Source organism: Esox lucius, chromosome 21 (assembly GCF_011004845.1).
Source record: "Esox lucius isolate fEsoLuc1 chromosome 21, fEsoLuc1.pri, whole genome shotgun sequence".
NCBI classification, from domain to species: domain Eukaryota; kingdom Metazoa; phylum Chordata; class Actinopteri; order Esociformes; family Esocidae; genus Esox; species Esox lucius.
The window spans coordinates 24,397,142-24,420,430 of NC_047589.1; the positions used below are offsets into that span (position 1 = coordinate 24,397,142).

The 23,289-nt window shown below is 38.9% G+C and overlaps 4 protein-coding genes across 7 annotated transcripts; 3 read left to right on the forward strand and 1 right to left on the reverse strand.

Annotated features, from left to right (window-relative positions):
• Nucleotides 1-1,418: 1,418 nt before the first annotated feature.
• On the forward strand, nucleotides 1,419-6,769 carry rgs9bp (regulator of G protein signaling 9 binding protein). Its single transcript, XM_010885824.2, has 3 exons — nucleotides 1,419-1,891; nucleotides 5,132-5,438; nucleotides 5,610-6,769. Exons 1-3 carry the CDS (start codon nucleotides 1,796-1,798, stop codon nucleotides 5,981-5,983), a joined length of 777 nt encoding a protein of 258 aa, XP_010884126.1. The 5' UTR covers nucleotides 1,419-1,795; the 3' UTR covers nucleotides 5,984-6,769.
• Nucleotides 6,770-7,084: 315 nt separating this feature from the next.
• Nucleotides 7,085-11,105, forward strand: mcur1 (mitochondrial calcium uniporter regulator 1). 3 transcript variants are annotated; one of them, XM_010885825.3, is made up of 9 exons: nucleotides 7,102-7,673; nucleotides 8,212-8,328; nucleotides 8,422-8,525; nucleotides 8,931-9,032; nucleotides 9,330-9,371; nucleotides 9,488-9,559; nucleotides 9,724-9,777; nucleotides 10,123-10,237; nucleotides 10,426-11,105. In XM_010885825.3, the coding sequence occupies exons 1-9, from the start codon at nucleotides 7,373-7,375 to the stop codon at nucleotides 10,479-10,481; spliced, it is 963 nt and encodes a 320-aa protein (XP_010884127.2). In that variant the 5' UTR covers nucleotides 7,102-7,372; the 3' UTR covers nucleotides 10,482-11,105. The 3 variants fall into 3 exon arrangements, with proteins under 3 accessions (XP_019897507.2, XP_010884127.2, XP_019897508.1); XM_020041949.2 differs by lacking the exon at nucleotides 7,102-7,673 and adding an exon at nucleotides 7,706-7,832; XM_020041948.2 differs by lacking the exons at nucleotides 9,724-9,777; nucleotides 10,123-10,237; nucleotides 10,426-11,105 and having other exon boundaries at nucleotides 7,085-7,673; nucleotides 8,931-9,000; nucleotides 9,488-9,525.
• Nucleotides 11,106-11,190: 85 nt separating this feature from the next.
• Nucleotides 11,191-15,604, forward strand: dph2 (diphthamide biosynthesis 2). Of its 2 annotated transcripts, XM_010885826.4 has the most exons (7): nucleotides 11,191-12,349; nucleotides 12,638-12,799; nucleotides 12,889-13,001; nucleotides 13,179-13,399; nucleotides 13,614-14,303; nucleotides 14,488-14,676; nucleotides 15,126-15,604. In XM_010885826.4, the coding sequence occupies exons 2-7, from the start codon at nucleotides 12,650-12,652 to the stop codon at nucleotides 15,266-15,268; spliced, it is 1,506 nt and encodes a 501-aa protein (XP_010884128.2). In that variant the 5' UTR covers nucleotides 11,191-12,349; nucleotides 12,638-12,649; the 3' UTR covers nucleotides 15,269-15,604. The 2 variants fall into 2 exon arrangements, with proteins under 2 accessions (XP_010884128.2, XP_019897506.2); XM_020041947.3 differs by lacking the exon at nucleotides 11,191-12,349 and having other exon boundaries at nucleotides 12,381-12,799.
• Nucleotides 15,605-15,823: 219 nt separating this feature from the next.
• On the reverse strand, nucleotides 15,824-21,822 carry ncf2 (neutrophil cytosolic factor 2). Its single transcript, XM_010885827.4, has 15 exons — nucleotides 21,554-21,822; nucleotides 21,217-21,299; nucleotides 20,532-20,640; nucleotides 20,105-20,239; nucleotides 19,298-19,405; nucleotides 19,118-19,177; nucleotides 18,929-18,972; nucleotides 18,590-18,731; nucleotides 18,394-18,459; nucleotides 18,146-18,218; nucleotides 18,010-18,053; nucleotides 17,742-17,893; nucleotides 17,544-17,655; nucleotides 17,190-17,307; nucleotides 15,824-17,013 (listed from the first exon to the last, which is right to left on the reverse strand). Exons 1-15 carry the CDS (start codon nucleotides 21,725-21,727, stop codon nucleotides 16,922-16,924), a joined length of 1,512 nt encoding a protein of 503 aa, XP_010884129.2. The 5' UTR covers nucleotides 21,728-21,822; the 3' UTR covers nucleotides 15,824-16,921.
• Nucleotides 21,823-23,289: the final 1,467 nt, after the last annotated feature.

Sequence of the window (23,289 nt, forward strand, 5' to 3'; positions counted from 1 at the left end):
TGCAGTTAAAATTTAAATAGATTTAAAGAAAAAAAATGTTAAGTTGTGTTACACTCTAATTAATGTATTTATTCAATCATGCATTGTTATTTTTTCCTATTAAAAATACTGCATATTTTTGTTTGTTTTTGACATACTTTGGACACGTGTCTTTGTCAATCATAGTTATTCATACATTATAAAGAACATGCATGGCATGTATTTTCTATTTTCACTGGAAGAATGTTGCCTGGTCTGATGAGTCTCGATTTCTGTTGAGACATTCAGATGGTAGAGTCAGAATTTGGCGTAAACAGAATGAGAACATGGATCCATCATGCCTTGTTACCACTGTGCAGGCTGGTGGTGGTGATGTAATGGTGTGGGGGATGTTTTCTTGGCACACTTTAGGCCCCTTAGTGCCAATTGGGCATCGTTTAAATGCCACGGCCTACCTGAGCATTGTTTCTGACCATGTCCATCCCTTTATGACCACCATGTACCCATCCTCTGATGGCTACTTCCAGCAGGATAATGCACAATGTCACAAAGCTCGAATCATTTCAAATTGGTTTCTTGAACATGACAATGGGTTCACTGTACTGAAATGGCCCCCACAGTCACCAGATCTCAACCCAATAGAGCATCTTTGGGATGTGGTGGAACGGGAACTTCGTGCCCTGGATGTGCATCCCACAAATCTCCATCAACTGCAAGATGCTATCCTATCAATATGGGCCAACATTTCTAAAGAATGCTTTCAGCACCTTGTTGAATCAATGCCACGTAGAATTAAAGCAGTTCTGAAGGCGAAAGGGGGTCACAGTATTAGTATGGTGTTCCTAATAATCCTTTAGGTGAGTGTATATATATATATATATATATATATATGACATTTTACTCATAACATGGCCAACGCTTTTATTAAGCTTATTTGGTCCAAACTGGTGATCCACGATCTGCTTTATTTCACTAGAAAAAATTTTTTAACAGCATTTGCACATATTGGGAAATATTTCAGGTGTGTGTAGACAGTGAATAAAATGATGTAACAGTTTTAGAACTCACTATAATATCAAAGTATTCATGAAAAGTCACAAAAAACACTCCATTGTACATTGTTTGCAACAGTACATCCTGTCTTCGTTTGTTGGGAAATGTTGGACCGATGTCTAATAGAAATACTCCATGCTTGCCCCACACTGTAGCATACATTAATTGACAGATCTGTAGACCATGGGTACTGTAGACCAGTGGACCACAGCCAAGAGAAACAAAAACCCTTTCCCTTCTTTAGCCTCCTATATGTTGGTGAAAAGAATGTCTCTGAAGAGGGCATCCATGCAGGTCCTGCACAATACCATCATCATGCCTTAGGGTGATGTATAATGAGATTAGTCACTGGGGCCAATCCGGCTTCAGTCCAAACAGGTCAATCGCCGGATTATTAATACTCTTGTGTAGGACTTGCACGCGCTATCCAACAAATTAAATATTTGTTTTTTTAAATTGCCTTTTTGAACCTTCCATTTTTTTGTGGGGATGGTTGGGGATTTGTTTGTTGGATTGTGCAAGGGGAAAGAGTGAGACACCCCGTGCTTGCCTTTTCTCGATCCTGCAAAGTCCTGGAAGGAGAAGGATGGTGCACAACATTGTAACCCGCACGGCCATGGAATTCTGCCTGCCTCAGGTGCCGAGGGTTATGTGAGGGTCCTGGCCAGGGAGCGGGTGCAGGGGTAACAGGCGTCTCGAAGGACGGGTGGGCTTTGAGCTCCTCTGCTGTGACGGGGTCTACCGATTTTAACCAGCATTCCTCATGCCACTCATCATCAACAAAGTTTGCGACGATGGCACTACCAGCTCACCAATTACCATGGAAGAGGGGAAGGCTCTCATCGAGTCACTTATAAAGGTGAGATGTTCAGGTTGGCTGATAGGATCGTATAGGTTTTACTTTATAGGTTTTTTCTGAAGGGGTTATTTGGTTTAAGAAATCAAAACATGAGATTGGGTTTTGTCTGTAAAGAACCTGTACCTGTCCCTTTTGTTTTAAAGACATGAGAGATTTATCTGCTGAGTAATTTAAGATAATAGATTAAACTTATGGAAACTTTAGAGCATAACAGGAATGCCTTCGCATAACAAATATGTACAACACATGTATAATATGAATCTATTCTACTTTACTATGACACATCCTTATAATTATTTTAAAATGTCAAATGATGAGATCATATAAAGATGCATAAACAGAACATATGCATCGATATCCATGCATAGCCCCAATGCTATACCGGGCAACCTATTGTACATCTCATGTAAAGAAGTCAGGCACTTACTGAGAAATATGTGCAAGAAAAAAAAAAGTGCTTTCACCCTGTGGGTAAAAAAGCACTCTCCATAAAAAGATGAGGCTTCTGGTTCAGTGCATTACCAGGTCTGTTAAAACAGAGTGTTTGGGAAATGGGGCATACAGAACTGAAGAATTCTTGTTTTTATTAAATTGATCAAAAGATAATTGCAGACTGTTTCAATTAATATTTTTTTGTTGTAACTACTAGACCCCTTAATGAAGTATGTGATTTAACCCAAAAAATTTAATACTGTACGATCGCTAATTTTAATGTATTGTGAGTATGTTTCTTCCAATAGTCTGGGGGTGGAAATTTGTATCAAGTTCTTCCCACATTCTACTGACATGTCACTATACAAAGCCTCAACCACAAATGTTTTGCCAGAAGTAATTTAAAGAGGAAATAGACATCCTTCCATTCTGATTAACTGTCTGACACTTGTGTATCCCAGCACCCCATCACATATAAACTAGAAAAATACATGTACATATTCATAAAAAAACAGGTACATCCATGTGCATACCCATAAAAACCAGTAACATCCATGTGCATACTCATATTAACCAGGAACATTTTTGGTACACTCATTTAAACCAGGTACATTTATTGGTACACTCGTATGTGCCAAGTACATTTATTGGTACACTCATATAAACCAGGTACGTTTATTGGTACAACCAGGTCTAGAATTCATACTAGGTCGTTATATGTCACTCTAGTCCCTCTACTAAATGACTGAAATGTTAAATGTAACAGGGATATAACTAATCCAAAATTTGTTTGTGGAAAATAGGTCTACTCTTTCAACTAAACATTCCCTTTTCAGCTTTAATGTATTCACATCAGCAGGTGTACAGAATGTGTTGGCAACAGAAATGCATGAGAATTGCAGCGAGGACAGACATACTGTAGGTAAATACGTAGTGCAGTAAAATGTCAGATTGATGCACACCTACAACTTATACCCCAATCACTGCCTGTACATTTTCAAGGGGCCCCACTACATGTTAGGGGCCCTATATAATTAGTACCCCTTATCCCCCCGGTCCAACGCCTACAGGTACCTATGATAACTGAACTAGGCCCCGATATAGTGTCGAGGAAAAGTATTTGCGCCAATTGATTTTTGTTGACACTGAATTATAGGATTTTTTTAAATCTAACATCAAGCAAAAGGCATGCTACAACACCGTTTCCAAAAAAGTGGGGAAGCTGCATAAAATTTAAATAAAAACCAAATGCAATATTGTGCAAATTGTTGAAACCCTATATTCAATAGAAAATAGTACAAACACAACATATCAAATGTTGAAACTGAGAAATGTTATTGTATCTTGAAAAATATAGAGCCACTTTGAATGTGATGCCAACAACACATTCCAAAAGAGTTGGGACAGAGTTAACAAAAGACTGTAAAAGTTGTGTAATACAAAAAAACTAAGATTGCTGGAATATCACAGAATTAATTAGGTCAATTCCAAAGAGAATGGGTCTGTCAGAAGTGAGGATGGGGAGGGCTTCACCACTCTGTGAAAGACTGCACAGGCAAATAGCGTAAGAATCTGCATTAATAACAGACACAATTCCCTAGCTGATATGAGTTTTAACTTGCATTTGGGGATGCAGCAACATACTGTGTTCACAGAAAATGTTTTTTCTGTGAACACAGTATGTTCCTGAGCCCATTAATGTATGGGCTCAGGAACCTTTCCAAAAACACTTCAGAAAACCATACATGTATACTGACCGAGCATTTGAAAGTCAAAACAAGCCTTGTGGAAACATTTTAAGCCATTTTTGTGAAAATACAAATAAAAAGAAAGATGAAATTAGACTCTTCAATACCTTTTAGCAGCAACTTTATATGCAGTCTGCAACCAAACACTTCCTGCTGGAAAGAGTAGACCAAAAAACTTTTCCACAGCACTGTATAAGCTTATCCTAAAATAGATCTATGGTAATCAGCTTGTAAGTCATAGTTGTCATGTAACTATACACAATAATCTGTCAGACAAAGCTCCCAGGGCCTTATAAAACCACTCTTGATTTCATTCAAAGAAACTGTCATATGTTTCTAACCTTGTCTCTGGCTCAGAGCGAGTTGGGATATTTAGACTCTTACCATTAGGTTACTTATACTTTAAAATTCTAATTACAATTTTACCCAAGCAGCCTTTGACAACTTCAATAATCAGTAATTTGATGGACAAATTATGAAATTACAGTACTCACTGACTGAGCAAGAAAAGATTAACAGTTGATCCACAAATGATTATTAAAAAGTCCTCTCAAATATACCAAAATACCAGAATGTTAAGTGGAGGAGGATATCGAATGAACTGTGAGAGCCACAATCCTTCTTTTCTGGTTGTAAACTGAAACCCTCTATCCTCAATTCATGTTACCATTTTTCAGTTCTAATCTGTCCCATAGGATGCAGTTATGTAAATGTAAAAAAATGCAGGTGTGGAATTAGCATCCATCATGCTTAGGGTTTCTTAAACATACTGGCATTGAAAGAGGGGGAGTGAGGCTCCCAGATGGCACAGTGGTATCAGAAACTGATTCACAGTGCGGTTGGGCCAGGGTACCTCAGGATAATATCCTGGTCGCAGAGTTACGACCAAACTAGAGTACCATAAAGGGAGGTCCAAACTTTCTTATTTTCTGAAAATGTATAGACCCACATAATGTTTTGGAACCGAATTCCATGGATAGCGTACTGCACAGTAACTTTTTTGACCTCTCTGCCCCATGGGTGACCCCCGTTCGATTTCTTTTCCACCGCTATCCAACAGGTGGTGGCATGTTATCGTCACCTGGCCTCATGCGTTGGTGGGTGCACAGACAACCTACACCTTCGCTGTGAGCTGCAGCAAACCCGGGAGAGGGCCCATAAGTTAGCAGTAGCCTGCCGTCACCACCTCACGGCAAGGCTACGGGATAAGACGCTTCCCCCAGAGGAGAGGCAGGAGATGGAACGACTCTGGGTGGCCTTCACCTCCAGCCTGGAACTCCTGCACGTGGACATGTGCAAAGTCTTGAACATGGGTTCCAACTTCTCCCTAGTCAACACTAGTGCACTGGTGAAGACGGGCATACAAGGTGAGAAAGCCACAGCCACAAATTCCATCCAATGCTGGTAATAATAATAAAAAACACCAGCTGACTTTAGTTTCTTTAGTATACAGTCCTTTGTACTGGACATCCACATTCTGAGGTAATGCGGTGATTCACGATTGTCCCTCCTTACTTCCACCTAATCCTACTGTCCAGGTGAAACCAGAGAGGTGGCAGCGCGAGCTCTCAGCTTGGCAGACCTGAACCGCGCAGAGGATCCGGTTCCCGGCAGTTTGGAGGACCTGGAGCAAGGGCAGCTGAAAGAAGAGATTGTTCGCGTGGACCAAATGCTGGAGGATATGGAGGAGAAAGTCAATGTCCCGCGCTGGATGGTGGAAGCCCGCGGGCCCCAGTATGCCGACCCGGCCAGCATGGACAGCACCTCGCTGGGCCTCTATTCAATGGACGAGGAGGCCAGTGTCCAACACGAGCAGCGCTGTGAGCGCAGCCAGGTGTTTGTTATACTGGCACTGTGTGGTGTGATACTGGTGGCGGCTGTGCTGTCAGTCTGCGTGATCTATTTCTCGTGAGGAGGATTGCCTCAGTGGATTTTACCCAGATTTAATTTTTTGAAACAACATCTGGTTTTCAGTGTTATAGTGATTAGGCAGGACCTTCTATTGGAGAATTGATCTACTACAGCTATGTTGTCCCATCCTGGGTTTTGACCGATTGTTAGTCTGTGGAGACTCTGTAACTACATCACTTGCACTATGTATTTCTAATGTTATTACAACTGCAACCCATCTATGGTTGTGCGTTGAAGTGTGATAACACATTAACTTGTTGTTTAATACAACTAAGTGGACATCGTATTCCCATTTGAACGTTATTGTCCTTTTCAAGGCCTGAAGTCACAGCAATCACATGGTGGGATTCTGGCTGTCTTTGTAGTGGGTGAAAAATGTATTCTGCCTAAATATCCATGTAGAAGTGATCGGTGTGGCCGGTGGGATTTCCCCTTAAGGCATGGAAGGGCTTTTTCTCATACAAATAAGTGAATAGAAATAAAATAAATGTACTGTTAAGAGTTAGAATTGTAGAATACACAATGTGCAATATTCAAATGTGGTTGAGCAGTATTTTTCAGAGACCTTCAATGAGCCAGTTTTAGCAACAAAACATTTTTTGTCGTAAACTAGTCTAGTAATCAACTATGTAAAATGCACAGATATAACATATTTATACATATTAGAGCATACAACTTCTGATGGACTGCTAAATTTGTCAGACTTTGTCTGCTTGTATAAAACTAAATGATTTAATACTGTATGGAAGTATTATAGCTGATGTAATAAAGGATATGTACATGTTTATTCATGTTTGAAGAAGTGTTTATTGTGTTCGGACTACAGACTGTTTATTGACAATGTAAATGTAAATACAACAACATGGTCAGATTTTAGACTACTCTGCAATAGTATTTTTGAATAAAAATCTCAAAAAAATACTAAGACTCTTGATTCAATTGACCTACCTGCTCTTTTGCTAAAAGAACTGATGTGCAATGACTTCTAAAACCTCACTTGAAATAACAGTAATGTTGTAAGAAAGTGTTGAAATCGGTTGAACTTGGAGCGCTCATGGACGAATGTCTGACGTAATATGGAAGAAGTACGGCAGATTGCCTAGTGGCGCCGCTAACCAAAAGGTTGCTAGTTTGAGCCCACTAGATAACACGGTGAACAAAAATAATCCTGTATTCTTGAGTAAAGCACTTAGCCCTGTGTCAGCCTTTTTAAGAGATATTCCCCGGATATTCCCCGGACATATGATTGACTACACACTCCAGTACAGTAGATGGCGGCCTGCAGCTCTAACCTTTGTTTGGGTACCGCCAGTATAACACAGAAATAGATAGTGTCTGTAGTCAACATAAGTACGTTAAAGGTGAGGTGAACTGGACTGGACCATTGACAATGTCATTGAAACCAAAACTTGCCTTTCACTCGCAGTTTAACAAATGTATTTTAAATTATGGGTTTTGGACAAGTAGGCGAGAACAGATAATACGTTGGCATAGAGCTCGTTTCACTACTATTGCGCTGCTACCAAACATTTCTTCGTTGAAGACAACTTCGACAGGGAGAATCATATCGCGCTGTCAACAATACCACACTGATGTTGGCTCTTGCAACCTTGACACACTAAGGAGAATAAGACTGTTTACAGGAGTCAATGCCAATTGGGGGTTTAAGCGAGACACTTTATGTGTCAGAGGTATGTATATCGTGCCAGAGGGGGACCAACTTGTGGAAGACATTTGTTTTATAACGAAAAAAGATGGACCATAACCCGTCACTTCCAAGTATGGGCTAGTGAAGAAGTGTGTAGAAATAACGTATTTACGCCTGTACTCCATATAAAAACTTTCTACGGGTACATTTTTTTTTAAATTATATCTAACTGTTATCAATATTCTACTTTTCGTAAGAGAGAACATGTACAAAGATGTTTAGTCGATCTCACTTCCATGACCAAATGAATACATGTGGTGGGCTATCTGTCTGTCAATGTGATACGAGGTGGTAGGAGAATCTCATAGTTTTGATGATATAGTAGTCGATGATAACGCAATGAACACTGGATTTACTTTTAAAATACAGTCCATATTGTTATCAATTCATATCACAGTCATCAAATTATTATACATTTGAATGTGTTCTTAAATTATAAATGAATAAATGTGATATAGGATTTCATGGTTATAAAGTGTATTTCGTTTGTACTTCTAACTTTTTTTTCATGTGGATTTCAGAGCTTAGCAGCAGCACCTCCATAAATCAGTATGAATTGAATACAGATATGACCAAGTCTGGAAACCGGAAGATGTATTTTGATACCCATGCGTTGGTTCGAATTCTTGAAGAAAACGGTTAGGCTTTTTTTTTTCCGTTATTTGAAGTGAACTCAACAGACATATAAGCATCTGTTCAAACAGTTTAACTTTTCAGATTTTCTTAAACAGGTTTTACCACTCAGCAATCTGAGGTGGTTGTCGGGGTGATGGTCCGGACAACAAACTCCAACATGGATCTAATCTACAATGACATGGTAACCAAAGTGCAGCAGGTAAGGTTTTCAACACAGAATATAGACAAATAGAATATGTAAATACAGTAACAACTATTGAGACTCAAGCCGCGTTTCCTGAGTCCCAGGAACTGCTATTCAAGGAACTAAATGGTTCCTTCAGCCCATTGTTGTGTGTGTTTCCACCGCGGCCTAAAGACCTACGAAAGATGAGGCAAATTAGTCCGCATAAATAATAAAGATGACGTATGTTCTTAATCTGACGTATGCACAATACGCCATACAAAACAACGAACAGACGTCTTTATTATTTATGCGACGCTGCAACCATGGAGGAGATTCAGGTTGTGTTGCTGCTGATCAGGATTTATTGGTTTGCTAATGTATTGAGTCAATGGTGGAAAAGAGACGAGCAGTAGAAGACATTGCCCCCTTTCATTGCAGGAGATCATGTTGCAGAGGGTGTTTTCCCAAATTGCGTCATTGAAAAAGGACATGATTATCCTTGAAAAAAGTGAGTTCTCTCTCTTGCTGGCAGAGAATGAGGTGCGTATTGCTTTCTTGTAGTTCTCTATTCCTATCCCCACTTAAGACATATCACAGAGTCCTTTATGGTTACTCCTCCATCAGCTGTGATATCAGGGCCCTGCAAGGTGACACACAAAAGTCAAAGCTACACTGTATCAATTTCTTATTTAATTTTTTTATGTTTTTCCAATGGTTAACAGTTTTCTTATTTGTCCTTTTGAACTGTGAAAACAGGATTTCTCCTTTTGGTGACATTACCAATTCTTTCAGGTAATTCAGGGTTATCAATGCGTTTTCTTTTCTCTTTTGTTGCAGAAAATCAAGGTAGAGCTTTTGCAGCTGAAGGTGGAACTGGCTGTAAGTTTAGTCCGTCCTTTCACAATAGTTAAACTCAGTAGTTGAAGTGCCTTCACATTTTCATACACGGCCTGTAGTGGTTTGTGATCATAGTGATATTTTCTCTCATGCTGCAGGATGTGATGAATAAAGTGCGCTTTGACAATATCTTGGATATGAATTTTGAGAAAAGCAGAGTGAAAGAAATGGTAATTTGTTTAATTCATTCCAATGTCCTGTATACACTGATGTTTTTTACATTACTGTTTTCGGGATTTAGAGCATAAGATCAAGCTTTGTTTATTTTACATATCGTGTTCTTATCACTATTTAATACATTTTACAGCATAGTTTCTGTTTATTTGACTTTCAGAAAGTTGAACATGACAAGAGACTTTTGGAAAATCGGACAGAGATCATGGAAATGGTCTGTATATTCACCAAGCATGGGTTGCTTTCATTTGAATGATGTATTTTCACAATGTATTTGTTACATATACGTTGAGAAATGTCCTTGTTTTTGAAAGAAAAGCAAAAAAAAATTGTCCATTTTAATAACATAAAATTTATCAGAAATACTATGTAAACATTGTTAATGTTGTAAATGACTATTTTAGCTGGAAATGGCTGATTTTCAATCAATTTGATGTTTTTCAATGAACAAATACATTTGCTTTTCTTTAGACAACAAGGACATTTCTAAGTGACCCCATTTTGATGAGGAAATGGTCTGAGGTTTGCGTGACTAATCGCCCGTTTTAATCTGTTGCAGAATGCTGAGCAAGATCGTCATTTAACTCAAAACAATATGAAAATCGACACTGAAGTGGCAGGACTGAAAACCATGTTGGAATCTCACAAACTTGACAGTATCAAATACCTAGCAGGTGAGTAGTTAAGCGTGTTGTGTGTCAGCTATATACAAGGATTGTCTTCTCATTTATTAATTAATAAAAGTGCAATTCTATCATTTATGGATAAAAATAGGATATCAGCTATAACTAGTCATACCAATTTTATATCTTTGATTTTGGGCAACTGAACGTTTGGGCAACTGAACTCCCATGTCTTTCAGGTTCAGTCTTCACTTGTCTCACTGTGGTTCTTGGGTTCTACCGCATCTGGATGTGACACCGATGAGTGCAAGATGAGTTACCTTTGATGTTTATTGACAGGGAGTTCGTTTTCCATAGACCACTACCCAACTGGGCAGGCATTTCACGGAGGACCAATATTGTATGGTTTTAAAGACAAATCCAAGATGAAGCAAAAAGTTGTCTTTTACACACACATGAGACTCGAGGTCCCATCCCAACCAGAGAGCAAACGGCCAGTGAGATGTCTAGGGTGTCAACTACTTCACTCCCGTAACTGACTCCTCCAAAACTCTGGATGAGCCCCCAACTCAACGTCTTTTCCAATTCCTGTGGATGCCAAGTGAATTTCTCGCCGCTATGCCCTCCATCCATGCTTTTTCCCTCTTGTAGAGTCTGTATGGTTGGAGTCTGTCATTGACCATAGTTCACATCAGGTGTTCATTTAAACGAGGCCCAATCTCCCACACGTGTTAGTCTGTAAATCAACCATTCCCCCCAAACATGCTTATTTTATTTCAGGAGAACTCTATTTTTGTACATTGTTTCTGCTATCATTTCATATGACCTAGAAAGGTCAACTCTGGTCACATGATCAAATCATTGAAACTGCCAAACTTCCAAAAACGCACAGTTAAAAAAAATAAAGTATTCTACAATACATTCTTGGAAAAGTAAGCATTTGACCATTACAATGTGTAATCTAAGTTTTGAATTTGGGAATATATAGCTGGGTGATCCAATGTCACAGTTTTATGAATTACCTTTTACTTACTGTTTAAATGTCATGTGTCTGCAAGCTCACAATCAGAGAGGCTTGATAAACATTTCCTGGAAAATGAAACTATTTTACTCATTCTAAGTAACAAATATTTCATTTAAATCTGGAAACGGTTACATTAAAGTTGAAATGTGCGATGGGCACGGCAACACAATTGGCCTCCTCATGCTCAAATTGTATTGAGGAAACAAGCACCCAGCATCATCGTTAATAGTTTGAGGGGAGAAAACACTGAAGTGCACTTTTTCCTGTATTATCAGACATTTATAATGTCTAATGAAAAACTTCAATCTATGTAAATACATTCCTATCATGCACAGCAACAAACAGTATTTTGTAAAGTGTGCCAAAGTGTGTATGTCTAACAATGTTGCAACAGTAAAGACTTACTATGATGCATTTCCATATTCAAACTGTTTTAGAAGGGCTGCAGGCAGATAATGTAAGACAATACTTTTCAGGTAGTCTAATCAGTGTTTTTCTAAAAAGGCTGAGTGTAGTGAAATGTGATTTTCCCATTTTCATTTGAAGATATTTCTGCGTTATGAAGCTAAATAATACACATTTTGAACTATAATTTGCCTTTGTAAGATCTGTTCAGAAAGTTTTTTTTATAGCTATGGGCATTGTTCTTTTTACCTACTTAAAGTAGGGAATGTCTAACTTGTTGTAAATAGCTTATGTTTGCATGATTAGTTACAACATGGAGAGAACTGTGTGGAAGTTGAACGGTCTTGGTCTTTCGTGTAAAAGTGGCAGGTGGTGTAGAATAGCAGGATTACCACTGCTAGTCATTGCAAAGCTTGTGGGTATCCCAGAGCAAGTCACTCTGATTTTTTGTTTCTGGTCAAGGTGAGGGAAATTCTCAGAGCAGAGTTCTGTTCCACTTGCCACAGACACCCTGTCCAGAAAAAAGAAATCTAAATTTGATCCTTGTGCAAAAAATATAATAATAGGGACGGCGTGCAGTGCGATACGCAGGACAGCAAAGCAAAATTTAGTTCGTGATACAGTAACCGACGAAGACCAGATGAAAAATGTACTTTGCACCGTGGACTTTTATTGTTAAATGAATAACCCGGAAGTTAATTTGCCGTGGTCCTGCAACACATGGGTTTACATTGGTAAGCGTCACTATCCAACATTTCACTTTATCATAGTTACTCTAAATGACGAATACTTAATTCTGGAGATCATATGTTAATGACGAACTAACATATATTATTGTCTATGCGTTCGTGACCTAAAATGTTTTAACATAAGTTCATACGAACTATTTAGCTAGCCCGACCTAGCTTGAAAGCTAGTTCAACTTCAAGCGTTAACAGTCATTGTGCGATCGATTGCTGCATCGAGTTACTGAGTTAATTTGGTTGAGATGCTAAAGCCACCTATTTTCTATTACTGCCTAGCTGGGGTTTGCAATGAGTGATGCATTCAGCACTAACAGTGAGCTGGTTATTAAGCGCGTGCTGGACGTGACAGCAGATAAGAATGTCCACTCTGGAGATCTGGAGGAGCTCTATCAGATCAAGGACACATGCCACTTCATTAATTCCCATCAGTTTAAAAAGGTACGGGAATCCTGATCCATCAACTAAAATGTTTATATTAATGAACAGTGTGTGTAGCCTACAATCTCTATTAATTATTTGTGCTTCAGGTTGCCTTGCAATTCCCAGACGAGTTGCTGGTTGATTCAGTAGCAGTTGCTGCCGAGACAGAGAAGCGAACCAAAGCTAAACTATTCATCCTGGGAGACACATCCTATGGCAGGTAGGAAATAGTTTTATTGTTATTATCGAAACATTTTTTTACAGTTAGAATGATTTGTCTTTATATTGACCTAGTGCATTTGTAAACATTAGTTTGCCAAATTACTGTTCTCGTTATTTGTTTGAAGAGATCTACCACTACAACCTTAGTGCTTAAACTCTTATTCTATATCTCCAGTTGCTGTGTGGATGAAGTTGCAGCGGAACATGTGGGCGCGGACTGCATCGTGCACTATGGGAGGGCTTGCCTTAGCCCATCGGGAAGGCTTCCTCTGATGTACGTGTTTGAGCGGAGACCAGTGGACCTAGAGACGTGTGCCGCCTCCTTCAGACAGCTCTACCCCGACAGACAGACTCACGTCATCCTCTTGTACGATGTCAACTATGCTCATATTATTGGTAAGCCTCTTGACTTCACACAGTTAGTTATGGCCCAATTGTATAAACACTTCTTGAGCCTTAGAGGCTGTTTGTCTCCAAGGAAATGTTTGGAGTAGAATAGTTTGAACAGTTTCTCAGGTTCCATCATTGCAGCAATGTTTTAAATAACATAGATGTTTGCATCTTCATCAATTAATTTACTGTTTTCATGCATGATAATGTATCTCCTCAGATGATCTTTTGCTGTCGCTGATCCCGGAGTATCCAAACATTGCTTCCTCAACCCTTAATGTGGATGGAGAACTTTGTTACAGTCATGGGCAGACGCATGAACAGCACAAGGACAGCGGCTCTCAGTGTCAAAACGGGAATCGAATCATTCACCAGTTTGGCAGGAAGTTTGTCTTGAGAAGTGGACTGAGCATTGAGGACCACAGTGTGTTCTTCATTGGCCGCGAGGGTGCCGCCTTGACGAATTTCATGATGACTTGGAACCGCTGCTCTTTCTGCTCTTTTGACCCGGCAACAACTACAGGGCGTGCCGAATCGATCAGTATCAACAAAGCTTTAATGAAGCGATATTATGCCATAGAGAGGGCAAAGGATGCCAGTGTTGTAGGCATTCTTGTGGGAACGCTGGGTGTGGCAAACTACCTCAGTATCATCGAGCAACTGAAAGAAACCATCCACAGAGCTGGAAAAAAGAGCTACATGTTTTCAATGGGAAAACTGAATGTGGCCAAACTGGCTAACTTTCCTGAGATAGACATTTTTGTGCTGATCGCTTGTCCTGAGAACTCGCTCTTAGACTCCAGCGAGTTCTACAAACCGGTCGTGACCCCCTTTGAAATGGAAGTGGCCTGCAACAAGAACAGGGAATGGTCGGGGGAGTATGTAACAGACTTCCGTGATCTGCTTCCAGGTAGGATTGGATTGACAGTGATTTGTTTCCGAAATTAAAATACCTTACATGTTGTGAACAAGAATGGTCTTGTGCTGTACTGTAGTACTGCACATTCGCTAGCTTTGCCCCAGATCTTTTTGTGCAGTCTTGCAAGACCAGGCGGTGGGTATCATGGCTAATGGTGTGACCTGATATACTGTAGGTGGATCCAAGCATGTGGCTTTGGCGAATCCTGAAGACCTCAAGGACGGAGATGAGACGGATGTCTCCCTCATCACCGGAGCTCTCCGAATCACCAGCCTCTCATCCAGTGAGCCGGTGACTTCCTCATGCGACTCCTCGCTCGTCTTACGGAACCAGACATTCACAGTGGCCAACCCTAACACGGCAGGTACGATATGTGGGAACAGACTTTATAATAACTCCTCACAAGGACTTTGCTGTTATTACAAATAGGCCTAATAGTTAATTTGCTAAATACAAGCTACTTTTTAGGGGGTGGATCAGCTTGCAGTTATGGATTATCATATGACATCGCTTGCATTATGTCCCCCCCCCCCTTCACTCTTCAATGATTCAAGCTGTTTCTTTATGACCGATTTAATCCTTAAACCTCTGAACTCCCGTCATGTAGTCGATTAACTACTTACCCCATGGTCTCCAAACTGACCTGATCCAAATTCTTTCTTATTAACAGCCAATCTTTATAAGAATATGACAGGCTTGGGGTTATATATCTAAACTATGAGACTGCATGACTGTTGATGCTGTTCATGACAAAAAACACCTTAAGTTGTATCTTTTCTTGAGGTACATCTTCATAACTCTCGTCTGTTTCAGCCACATTTCTGTCAGGTCGTAGTTGGCAGGGATTAGAGCAGAAGCTGGGAGAAACGCCTGTGGTGAAAGCTGTAAAGGGAAGGAAAGGCATTGCCATTGCCTACGAAGAGGAGCCGGCGACTGACCGGGACCAATCATCCTGAAGGCATTAAATCCAGCTCATTACTCCTCATTGCTATTCTTAACGCATAATATAATTTAAATTATATTATATTGCTTCATAGTTCAACAGATCTCAATTTGAGCAATCAGTCTTTTGGGCTCATTAAAGAGCTTAGCAGGGTTATTGCATAACTAGGCTATATCTGATACATTAGCATAGCATTCATGACTAATACAAGCACAACCTTTGTTAACAGCTACACAGATGGAGACAATTGAGAAGAACAAACAATATTTTCCTTTCAGATATGAGCACCTCAAGGACCTGGATTTTAATGTAAAAATCCATCGAGTGGTCACTCAGCATATATATTTTTTTTATTTATTTTTACTGTATGTATAGTAAATCACAGTTGACATATACAAGAGAAATGCATATTTGCTATTATTTTCTATATTTTAATCAAAATGACTGTTTGGACCGTTGCTGTTGCGTCATTGTTCTTTGGAGTTTGTGCATTAGTTGCTGACCATCAAATGTGCTCTGAAATTAAACACTCATGCCAAACGTGTGAACTGGAATGTAGAATAGTAGATGACTATGCCACACCAAATGTTTTATTTGTAACAAAAAGACATGCAGAACAGATTTTTTTTTCAAGCAGATACAAATAATTTTAAACTTACTACTGCATTACACTAAGATTTTTTTAAAATAAAGTAATACATTTGGTCAATACTTTTAATAATAATATTACATTAGTACAGTTCATGAGTGTAAAGCAATCCTGACTTACAGTAGGTACATCTTTTAAAAATCTGAATGTATGTGCACTGTCCCACTGCATATAGGCAATATTTCTGACAAAATACCTACAGAGAAGTGTAAGGCTATTACCCCAAATTTCAAGTGTACTGGTCTGCAAATTGCTCTGCATTTCCTTATTTTACGGTTTGTATATTCAAAATGATGGCTAACTGAAACAAACCTCAGATGCTGTACTTCTCCCTGGTTAGGATGAACTTTGTGTTCAGCTAATCGATAAATATTGTGAATCACGACAACAGTTTGAAAATGTGAACAAGTCGATACAAACCTAAAGACCAATATGTAGACTGTTACTACTGTGGAAATATTCACTTCTTATCGAACAAGGTCAAATAGAACTGACAAATGGTAAGGTACATATAAATATTATTAAATTAAACATTTTGGCATGTAGAGACAATTACTTATTTTTGGCATGTTTCAGCCTGGTTATCCATTCGGTAAAAATGGTACTGATCTGATGTTAGGCTATGGCTTACTGATATTTTTGACCTAATTCTTTCCTTCAACATAAATATACAGGTACATCTGAATTTATTCCCAATCTGTACATAATTCATGTCACGGATCACTGAAGCTGTCCCGGCGGCTCTTGTGGTGTTTCTTTTATTTGGATGGTTACCGGTATATCTGACTGCACAAACAGTTTTTGTACATTTTATTATGGTTGGTGGTACCTATTGGCCAGGATATAGTCACACTTGGTCCACGTATGTAGTTGAGATAATGTATGCAGCTTGAAATGTGGGCTCGATAAATATTGGAGCATTTCCTTTAAAAATTGCGATTAGATTGAGCCACAGCCATACTGCTAAAATTGGAAGTCTCCATAGTACTTGTTTTATAGCATTTCCAGGGAATCACATTATATTTCTTTCATCTGAACTTCTTCCACAAAGGATGCTGGGAATATGCCAATTTTTTGATTGCACTCTCCCTCAAACCAGTCTTCATTGACTAAAAACAAAAAAAATTAAAAAATCACTTTTGGTACACAACATCAGATATCATAAAACTACAGGAGATGATACGCCCTCTACAGCCATTAGAGATATTGTAGTCTCTTGACTAAAGTTATTTTTGCACTAACACTGTCAAAATGGTGCTCCGTATTAGAGAAACGAATGACTCACCTTTGGAGAGAAGTAGGATGGTATCTCCTTGATTGAACTCAAGGTCCTCAGGGTTTGAAGAGGCATATGAATGAAGAGCAACCAAGTAAGTCTGGATATGCAGCTGCTCACTTGAGTCCTGTGAAGTAAATTACATGAAATTAGGAACATAAACCTACCTGTAATAACTTTTTTAGTGACACTAAGTTTTGTCTATGACAGTGGACAGCATTATATCCCATAGCCTACCTACTGTACCTAATTTAGGCATTGGTGATTACATTTTGAAGTAGAGTATGCTCATTTGTATGTGCTGATCTGTGTGTATATAAATAATGTGTATATGTGTGTGAGAATATTGTAGAATCATATTACCGGTTTCATATCACACCACAGTGTAAGACGACCATTGCGGACACAGCTCCAAACGTCCTCCATCCTAGTGTCCTTATCAATTATAATTTTACCAGAATCCTTTGGGGAATAGCTTGAACAAAATAAGTCATACAAATTATGAGCATGGGTTTTGTACCAGTAATGAATGCTGTGCTTAATGTTGAAACACTTCCATACCTCAAGGTGATTGATGTAGCCGGGACACCTAGTTTGTTACTGATTGTCTTAAGAGTGGTAATGTAGGCAAGTCCAGGAGTCATGGAGATTGCTATGGTGTATTTAAAATGCACTTTCACTATACACTTTGAAGAGTCCCCTGATTCATCGATCTAGCAAGGCCAGGGGATGAAAGATGTGCAATAACAATTTATTTAGTAAAACTAACAAACAATTGACAATCTGTTGTACTAGTTGACAATACTTGTACTTCATATAATTATGATACCTCATTTGCTGTGTCCTTGGTTTTCAGATTTTCAGGAACAAAAGCTGTTACAAAAATAACACCCAAAAGGAGTCTTGTTATTTGAATTAGGTTGTTGCATTTATTTGGTTAATCTATTTCCATAACAGAACTTTACCAGATTTTCTTTGAGGTCTGTTTGGTGGCTCTCGGCGAGGTGGTGCTGGGATGTCATCTTTGTTTGTCTCATCCTACAAAAAAGCAATTAACCCACATAGAAGGTAACAACAAATGATTGGTACTGTAGGCTTTTTAATAGCATTTTTTTAAATTGCTAATTTAAACACTTCACTTTTTGCATACCTAAGCATTAGCACATGTTAACTAATGACATTTGTTAAGAGAAATCAGTGTATATTGATGTACCTTATCTTGCTTGGATGATAAGGTTATTTCCAAGCGCTCCAGGTAATTATAAGGAACAAGGCCCCTCTAAAAATGAAAAGTTGAATAATAAGAAAGGAATGCCTATAACAAATGTCTTTGAGTACAAAGAATACATTAGATTAAAAAAAAAATTAAAATCATTTTTTGGGGTGGTGTTCATTGTTTGTAATCATACTCGCTCATTGAAAATGACTGATGCCCAGTTGTCTGCTCCTTTTTGCAGCACAAAGACGATGTTGCCAGGCACCACGGCTAACTCGTCACTTGTCTCAGGGACAAACTCGAAGAGGACGGTATGAGGCTCACCCTCCAGAGCCCTGTGGTGAGAGACAGACGTATAAGCCACACCCACAGTCACATACGTATAAACCACACCCACAGTCACACACGTATAAACCACACAAACACAGTCACACACGTATAAACCACACACCCACAGTCACACACGTATAAACCACACAAACACAGTCACGCCTACAATTACCTTAACATTAACATCACATCATCTTTTTACCTCATAACCTCTGGAACCTTTGGTGTGGCAGGGACCTCATCAACCTGTTCTTGCCATGAAAAAGATCACATCCCGTTACACAACATGTTCCCTGCGAATTTATTTTATTGCAATTGTTTATTATAACTGTTGATCCATCGTTTCTAACTATTATGTTATTAAGAGAAATTTAAACATCTGATGACTAACCTGTGGCTGTAAAGGAGCAAAGCCGGAGAACTCATCCTTGTCAATGATGGATGCAACAACCTGAGGATAGAGAATAAAACAGTTTAATTAAACATAAAAAGATACTTGATGAGATGTTACTAATTGCCCCAAATAAATATGCGAAAGCATAGTCTACTTTCAGAGGGATTAAAGGGATACCTTGGCCTTTCCCAGGTAGTCTTTCTTTTCTAGTTCGGCCACATAGTTTTTGTTTGGCTTGAACAGCACTTTCTGAGACATCTCCACTGGCTGAAACAGCTTCTGCTTCTATAGGAGTAACAAAGGATTCATATCAATGACTTTGTTCAACACAAGGATACAGTGAAAATGCACAAACTCCAAGCACATGCCAGGACCTGATGTACTGTACATTTCAGTGGAAAAGCATCTGGTTCTTTACAGATCAGAAGAAAAAGTGTTTATAAAATATATTTCATTAAAACCATGACCTTCCATTTCTGTCTGTATTCTATAGTAAAGTATTTTTGTCATCTTCCATACATCTGTTGATAAATATGTTTCATGTAGGTAGCAAAAAAACGAACATTCTATTTACAGTCAGTAGACGCATTCACACAAAACAAAAGGTGGGCGACAAAAGTCTGTAGGGTCTAATAAGTTTGATAAAACCATTGAAATATTGTGAGAGATTGTTTGGAAAGCTAAGACTCAAATGGTTTATGATGCTCACAGGCCACACTGGAGTAGTTAGAATATATGTTTTTCTATAATAGAAAACCCAGGGTCTAGTGCTTATAATACTGTGTCAAGCTCACATAGCTGCTGTCACAAACTCCAAAACTCAACACTATTGTCACTAATTATTCTTAAATTGGACTTTGGGGATTAATACACAAAAACAAATGTTTGATATAAGTTTGTGTACGTGGTATGGTTACTCATCCAGCATATATTTGTGTGGGAAAGAACAAATAAAAGAATGTATCCAAGGTGTGGGCCACTTACCAGGAGGCACTCCAGGGCTTTGTCAATTAGGCTGAGCTTGGCCTCTGTCTTGAGGTTCAGGGCGGTTAAAAGGTGCTCCTTGGCTTTCTCCCACAGACCCAGCTGAGCATTTACCAGAGCCATATTGTGAAGTACCTGTGGAAGTGATACAATTTAGAAGAAATTACTGTTTGTAACATTATAACTAAACACTACTTTCTCCAAAGCCTGACTACACTACTCCGGCCAACTGATTTTCTTTTCCACTACAATGAGCCTGGATTTGCCTCCCTTTCTGATGATTTCTAGAAAGAGAAGACAGTCTAATGGTTTGGATTGGTCCAGAGCCAGGGCTACGCGATGATATCAACTTTGATACTCTGGTAAATATGTAAAATATTCAGAATCCATTCACTGTTACACTTTCATTATCCCTATCTGGACTTACCTCACAAGCATATAATTTGTATCTCAGACCAAGAGGTTTGTAGTCAATCAGCTGGTTCCCTCTCAACTCCCTAAAGGCATTTTGAAAATCTGCAAAAGACTCCTCAAACCTGCAACCAAAGTGATGAGTTATCCAAGTAATTACCTTTCCTGCTATGCTGTAGGTCTTGCACATAGTACAGTATGTTGTATGTTGAAATTGATTATTATAAATTTAAAGGGACCAATATAAATTCTCCGCTTTACATTCCTCATCTCGAGGCCCACCCCAATATCAAAATGGAAATGGTGGTCTCCTAAAAACGTTTGGAATTGTTGCCATGTGACAAAGCAGTAGATAAATATATTAAATTTTTAAAAGTTTGTTTCTGGAATATATCATTAGGAACACTTAAAATAATCTGGTGAATATCCTGTAATATTAACCCCCAGTGAGCAGGAATTATGGAACTTTGGCCTACACATAGTTTAACAATCACATGATACACACCAGATGTGTGTGCCATTTTACTGCAAAACTGAAAAGTACCTTTTTCCCATTTGTTGGGGTGGTGCTGGAGAAGATATATAACAAAAACATTGAACATTTTAAAATTGCTCTTTAGCCCATGATTAGAAAGTATGGTCTACAGTAGTAATTGAAATGCATCCAATCATCTATCCCCAATATGACAGATTTGTCTTGCCTCTCTTTTTTGTAGAATGTCAGTCCCCTTTGAAAGAATGCAACTGCCAAGTGTTGATCTTTTCCGATGCTGCCGTCGAAAGCCTGCATAACATATTTAGAATAAAGCTCTGTGACTTCCCCATGAATGAAATAAAACCACAAGCACTGCATACTGTAAGGGCTACTTCCCCTTTTTTGTGACTTGCATTTTTGAAGTGGATAAAAAAGAACGTCATTAAGCAATCAGACGGAAACTATAAACTTCAAATTCAGTCTGATTTATCTAGGAATATAGGAAAAGGAGGATTAACTCTCAAGAAGAAAGAAAACATTTGGTGACAACTGCCACACAATACCTTCTCAGCTTCATCTAGGTCCTTGTTGATCAAATGAATGCAGCCAATGTTGAAAAATATTTTGGAGTTCTTTTCCTGGATGTCAATAAATGTTTCAAGGGCAGCTGTAGAGTCTCCCCGTTCAAAACAGGCCACCGACTCATCCCACTGTTTAAGAGTGTTCACAAATGACATGGTTCCAAATAAGAGAGAACGCACTGAGCTTCACTGATGTGGAGAGGTCAGTGATGCCACTCTTTTTAAACTGTCACATTTCCCCAACGGAGGTAGGGAGGAAGTGTGATGATGACACAGCTATGCCTGTGAGAACGGCAGTGAGGTTTTTTTGTAGTTTATATGGTATTGGCTACAACATTGACTGTGGAGAGTTTTATGTATTGAAAGAAAAGTACAAAACAGTTCAACTGCCTTTTGAAAGACACACTTAAAAGTTCAAATGCTTTTAACCCGTGCCCAAATAATGTTGTTGTTTTCTATGATTGTAATTCATGGGTAAAGAATGAACTCATGAAAAAGTCATACTTACAAACGTCCACCTCAGACTTCTGCAATATGATGTATAGTGCATTCAGAAAGTATTCAGACCCCTTCACTTTTTCCACGTAACGTTACACCCTTGTTCTAAAATGGATTACATGTATTTTCTTTGCTCATCCAGCCTGACACAATAATGAAAATGACAAAGCAAAAAAAAAAAAATTGGCATAATTACGTATTTAAACAAAAAAAGGAACCAAGCAAGCCTAGTTCAGCAAGCCTGCGATTAAAAGTGCTGATTGTTGTTGCCCTCATTGGATTCAAACCTGGGTTTCTCACATGAGGGGTTGTGTCTTTAACCACTACGCCACAGAACCATACATTTACTGAATGTCGGTATAGCGTCCCGACTGTAGATCATTGTGTCAAGCAACATCACGCCAAATTGGAATATTTCGCTAGACACCATTAAGCATTGTTAAACTGACAAAGTTTACCTCCACCACAAATAGCATCTATGAACTGTACGGCTTTTGCCACTGGCTGTTTTAACAGCTTATTAGCCAGTAATAGGCCTACTAATGTCTACTAAGTTACTAATTGGATCAGTCATAAGAACTGAGCAATTGCTAGCGAGACTGAAGAAGACCTTTACACTGTTAAATCTATTTCATTTCACGCCACAACTACGTTTATTTTTCTTTAATTCGTGAATGACATTGATACAATAACTATCAATATAGGTGACGATATTACTGACTTTTTCGTCAAGTGAAAAGACGAGAGAATCGTGGAAACCCCAACTCTTTCACTGCCCAAGGATGCGTACTACGAAAATGCACCAGAAATCGTTGCAATATAACAGTAAACAGTTTAATTTTAGGCTTACTATAACGTAGCTACTGGAGGTTGTAGCCAGAGGAGTTTATGACTGTCCTGAACAACTCCAAATGAATAATTTGTTTTGACTGAGACAAGGCTCGAACACAGGACCCCTGGTTTGCAAGTCCATGTCTTTAACCACTATGCTAGAAAGGAGGGGGAGGGAGAGAGGGAGGTTAAATGGTCTGGCAAAAAACTTTATTCACCTTGAAATAAATACTTTCTATTCACCTCCTATATATTTTTCAGTCCCGAGCGTCATAGACATTTGGTTTGACATTTGAAATCCATCACTGATCATCCTTGACATATATACCTTTATTGCAGTCCACAGCGGGTCAATTCAATTGATTGAACATGATTTGGAAAGGCACACA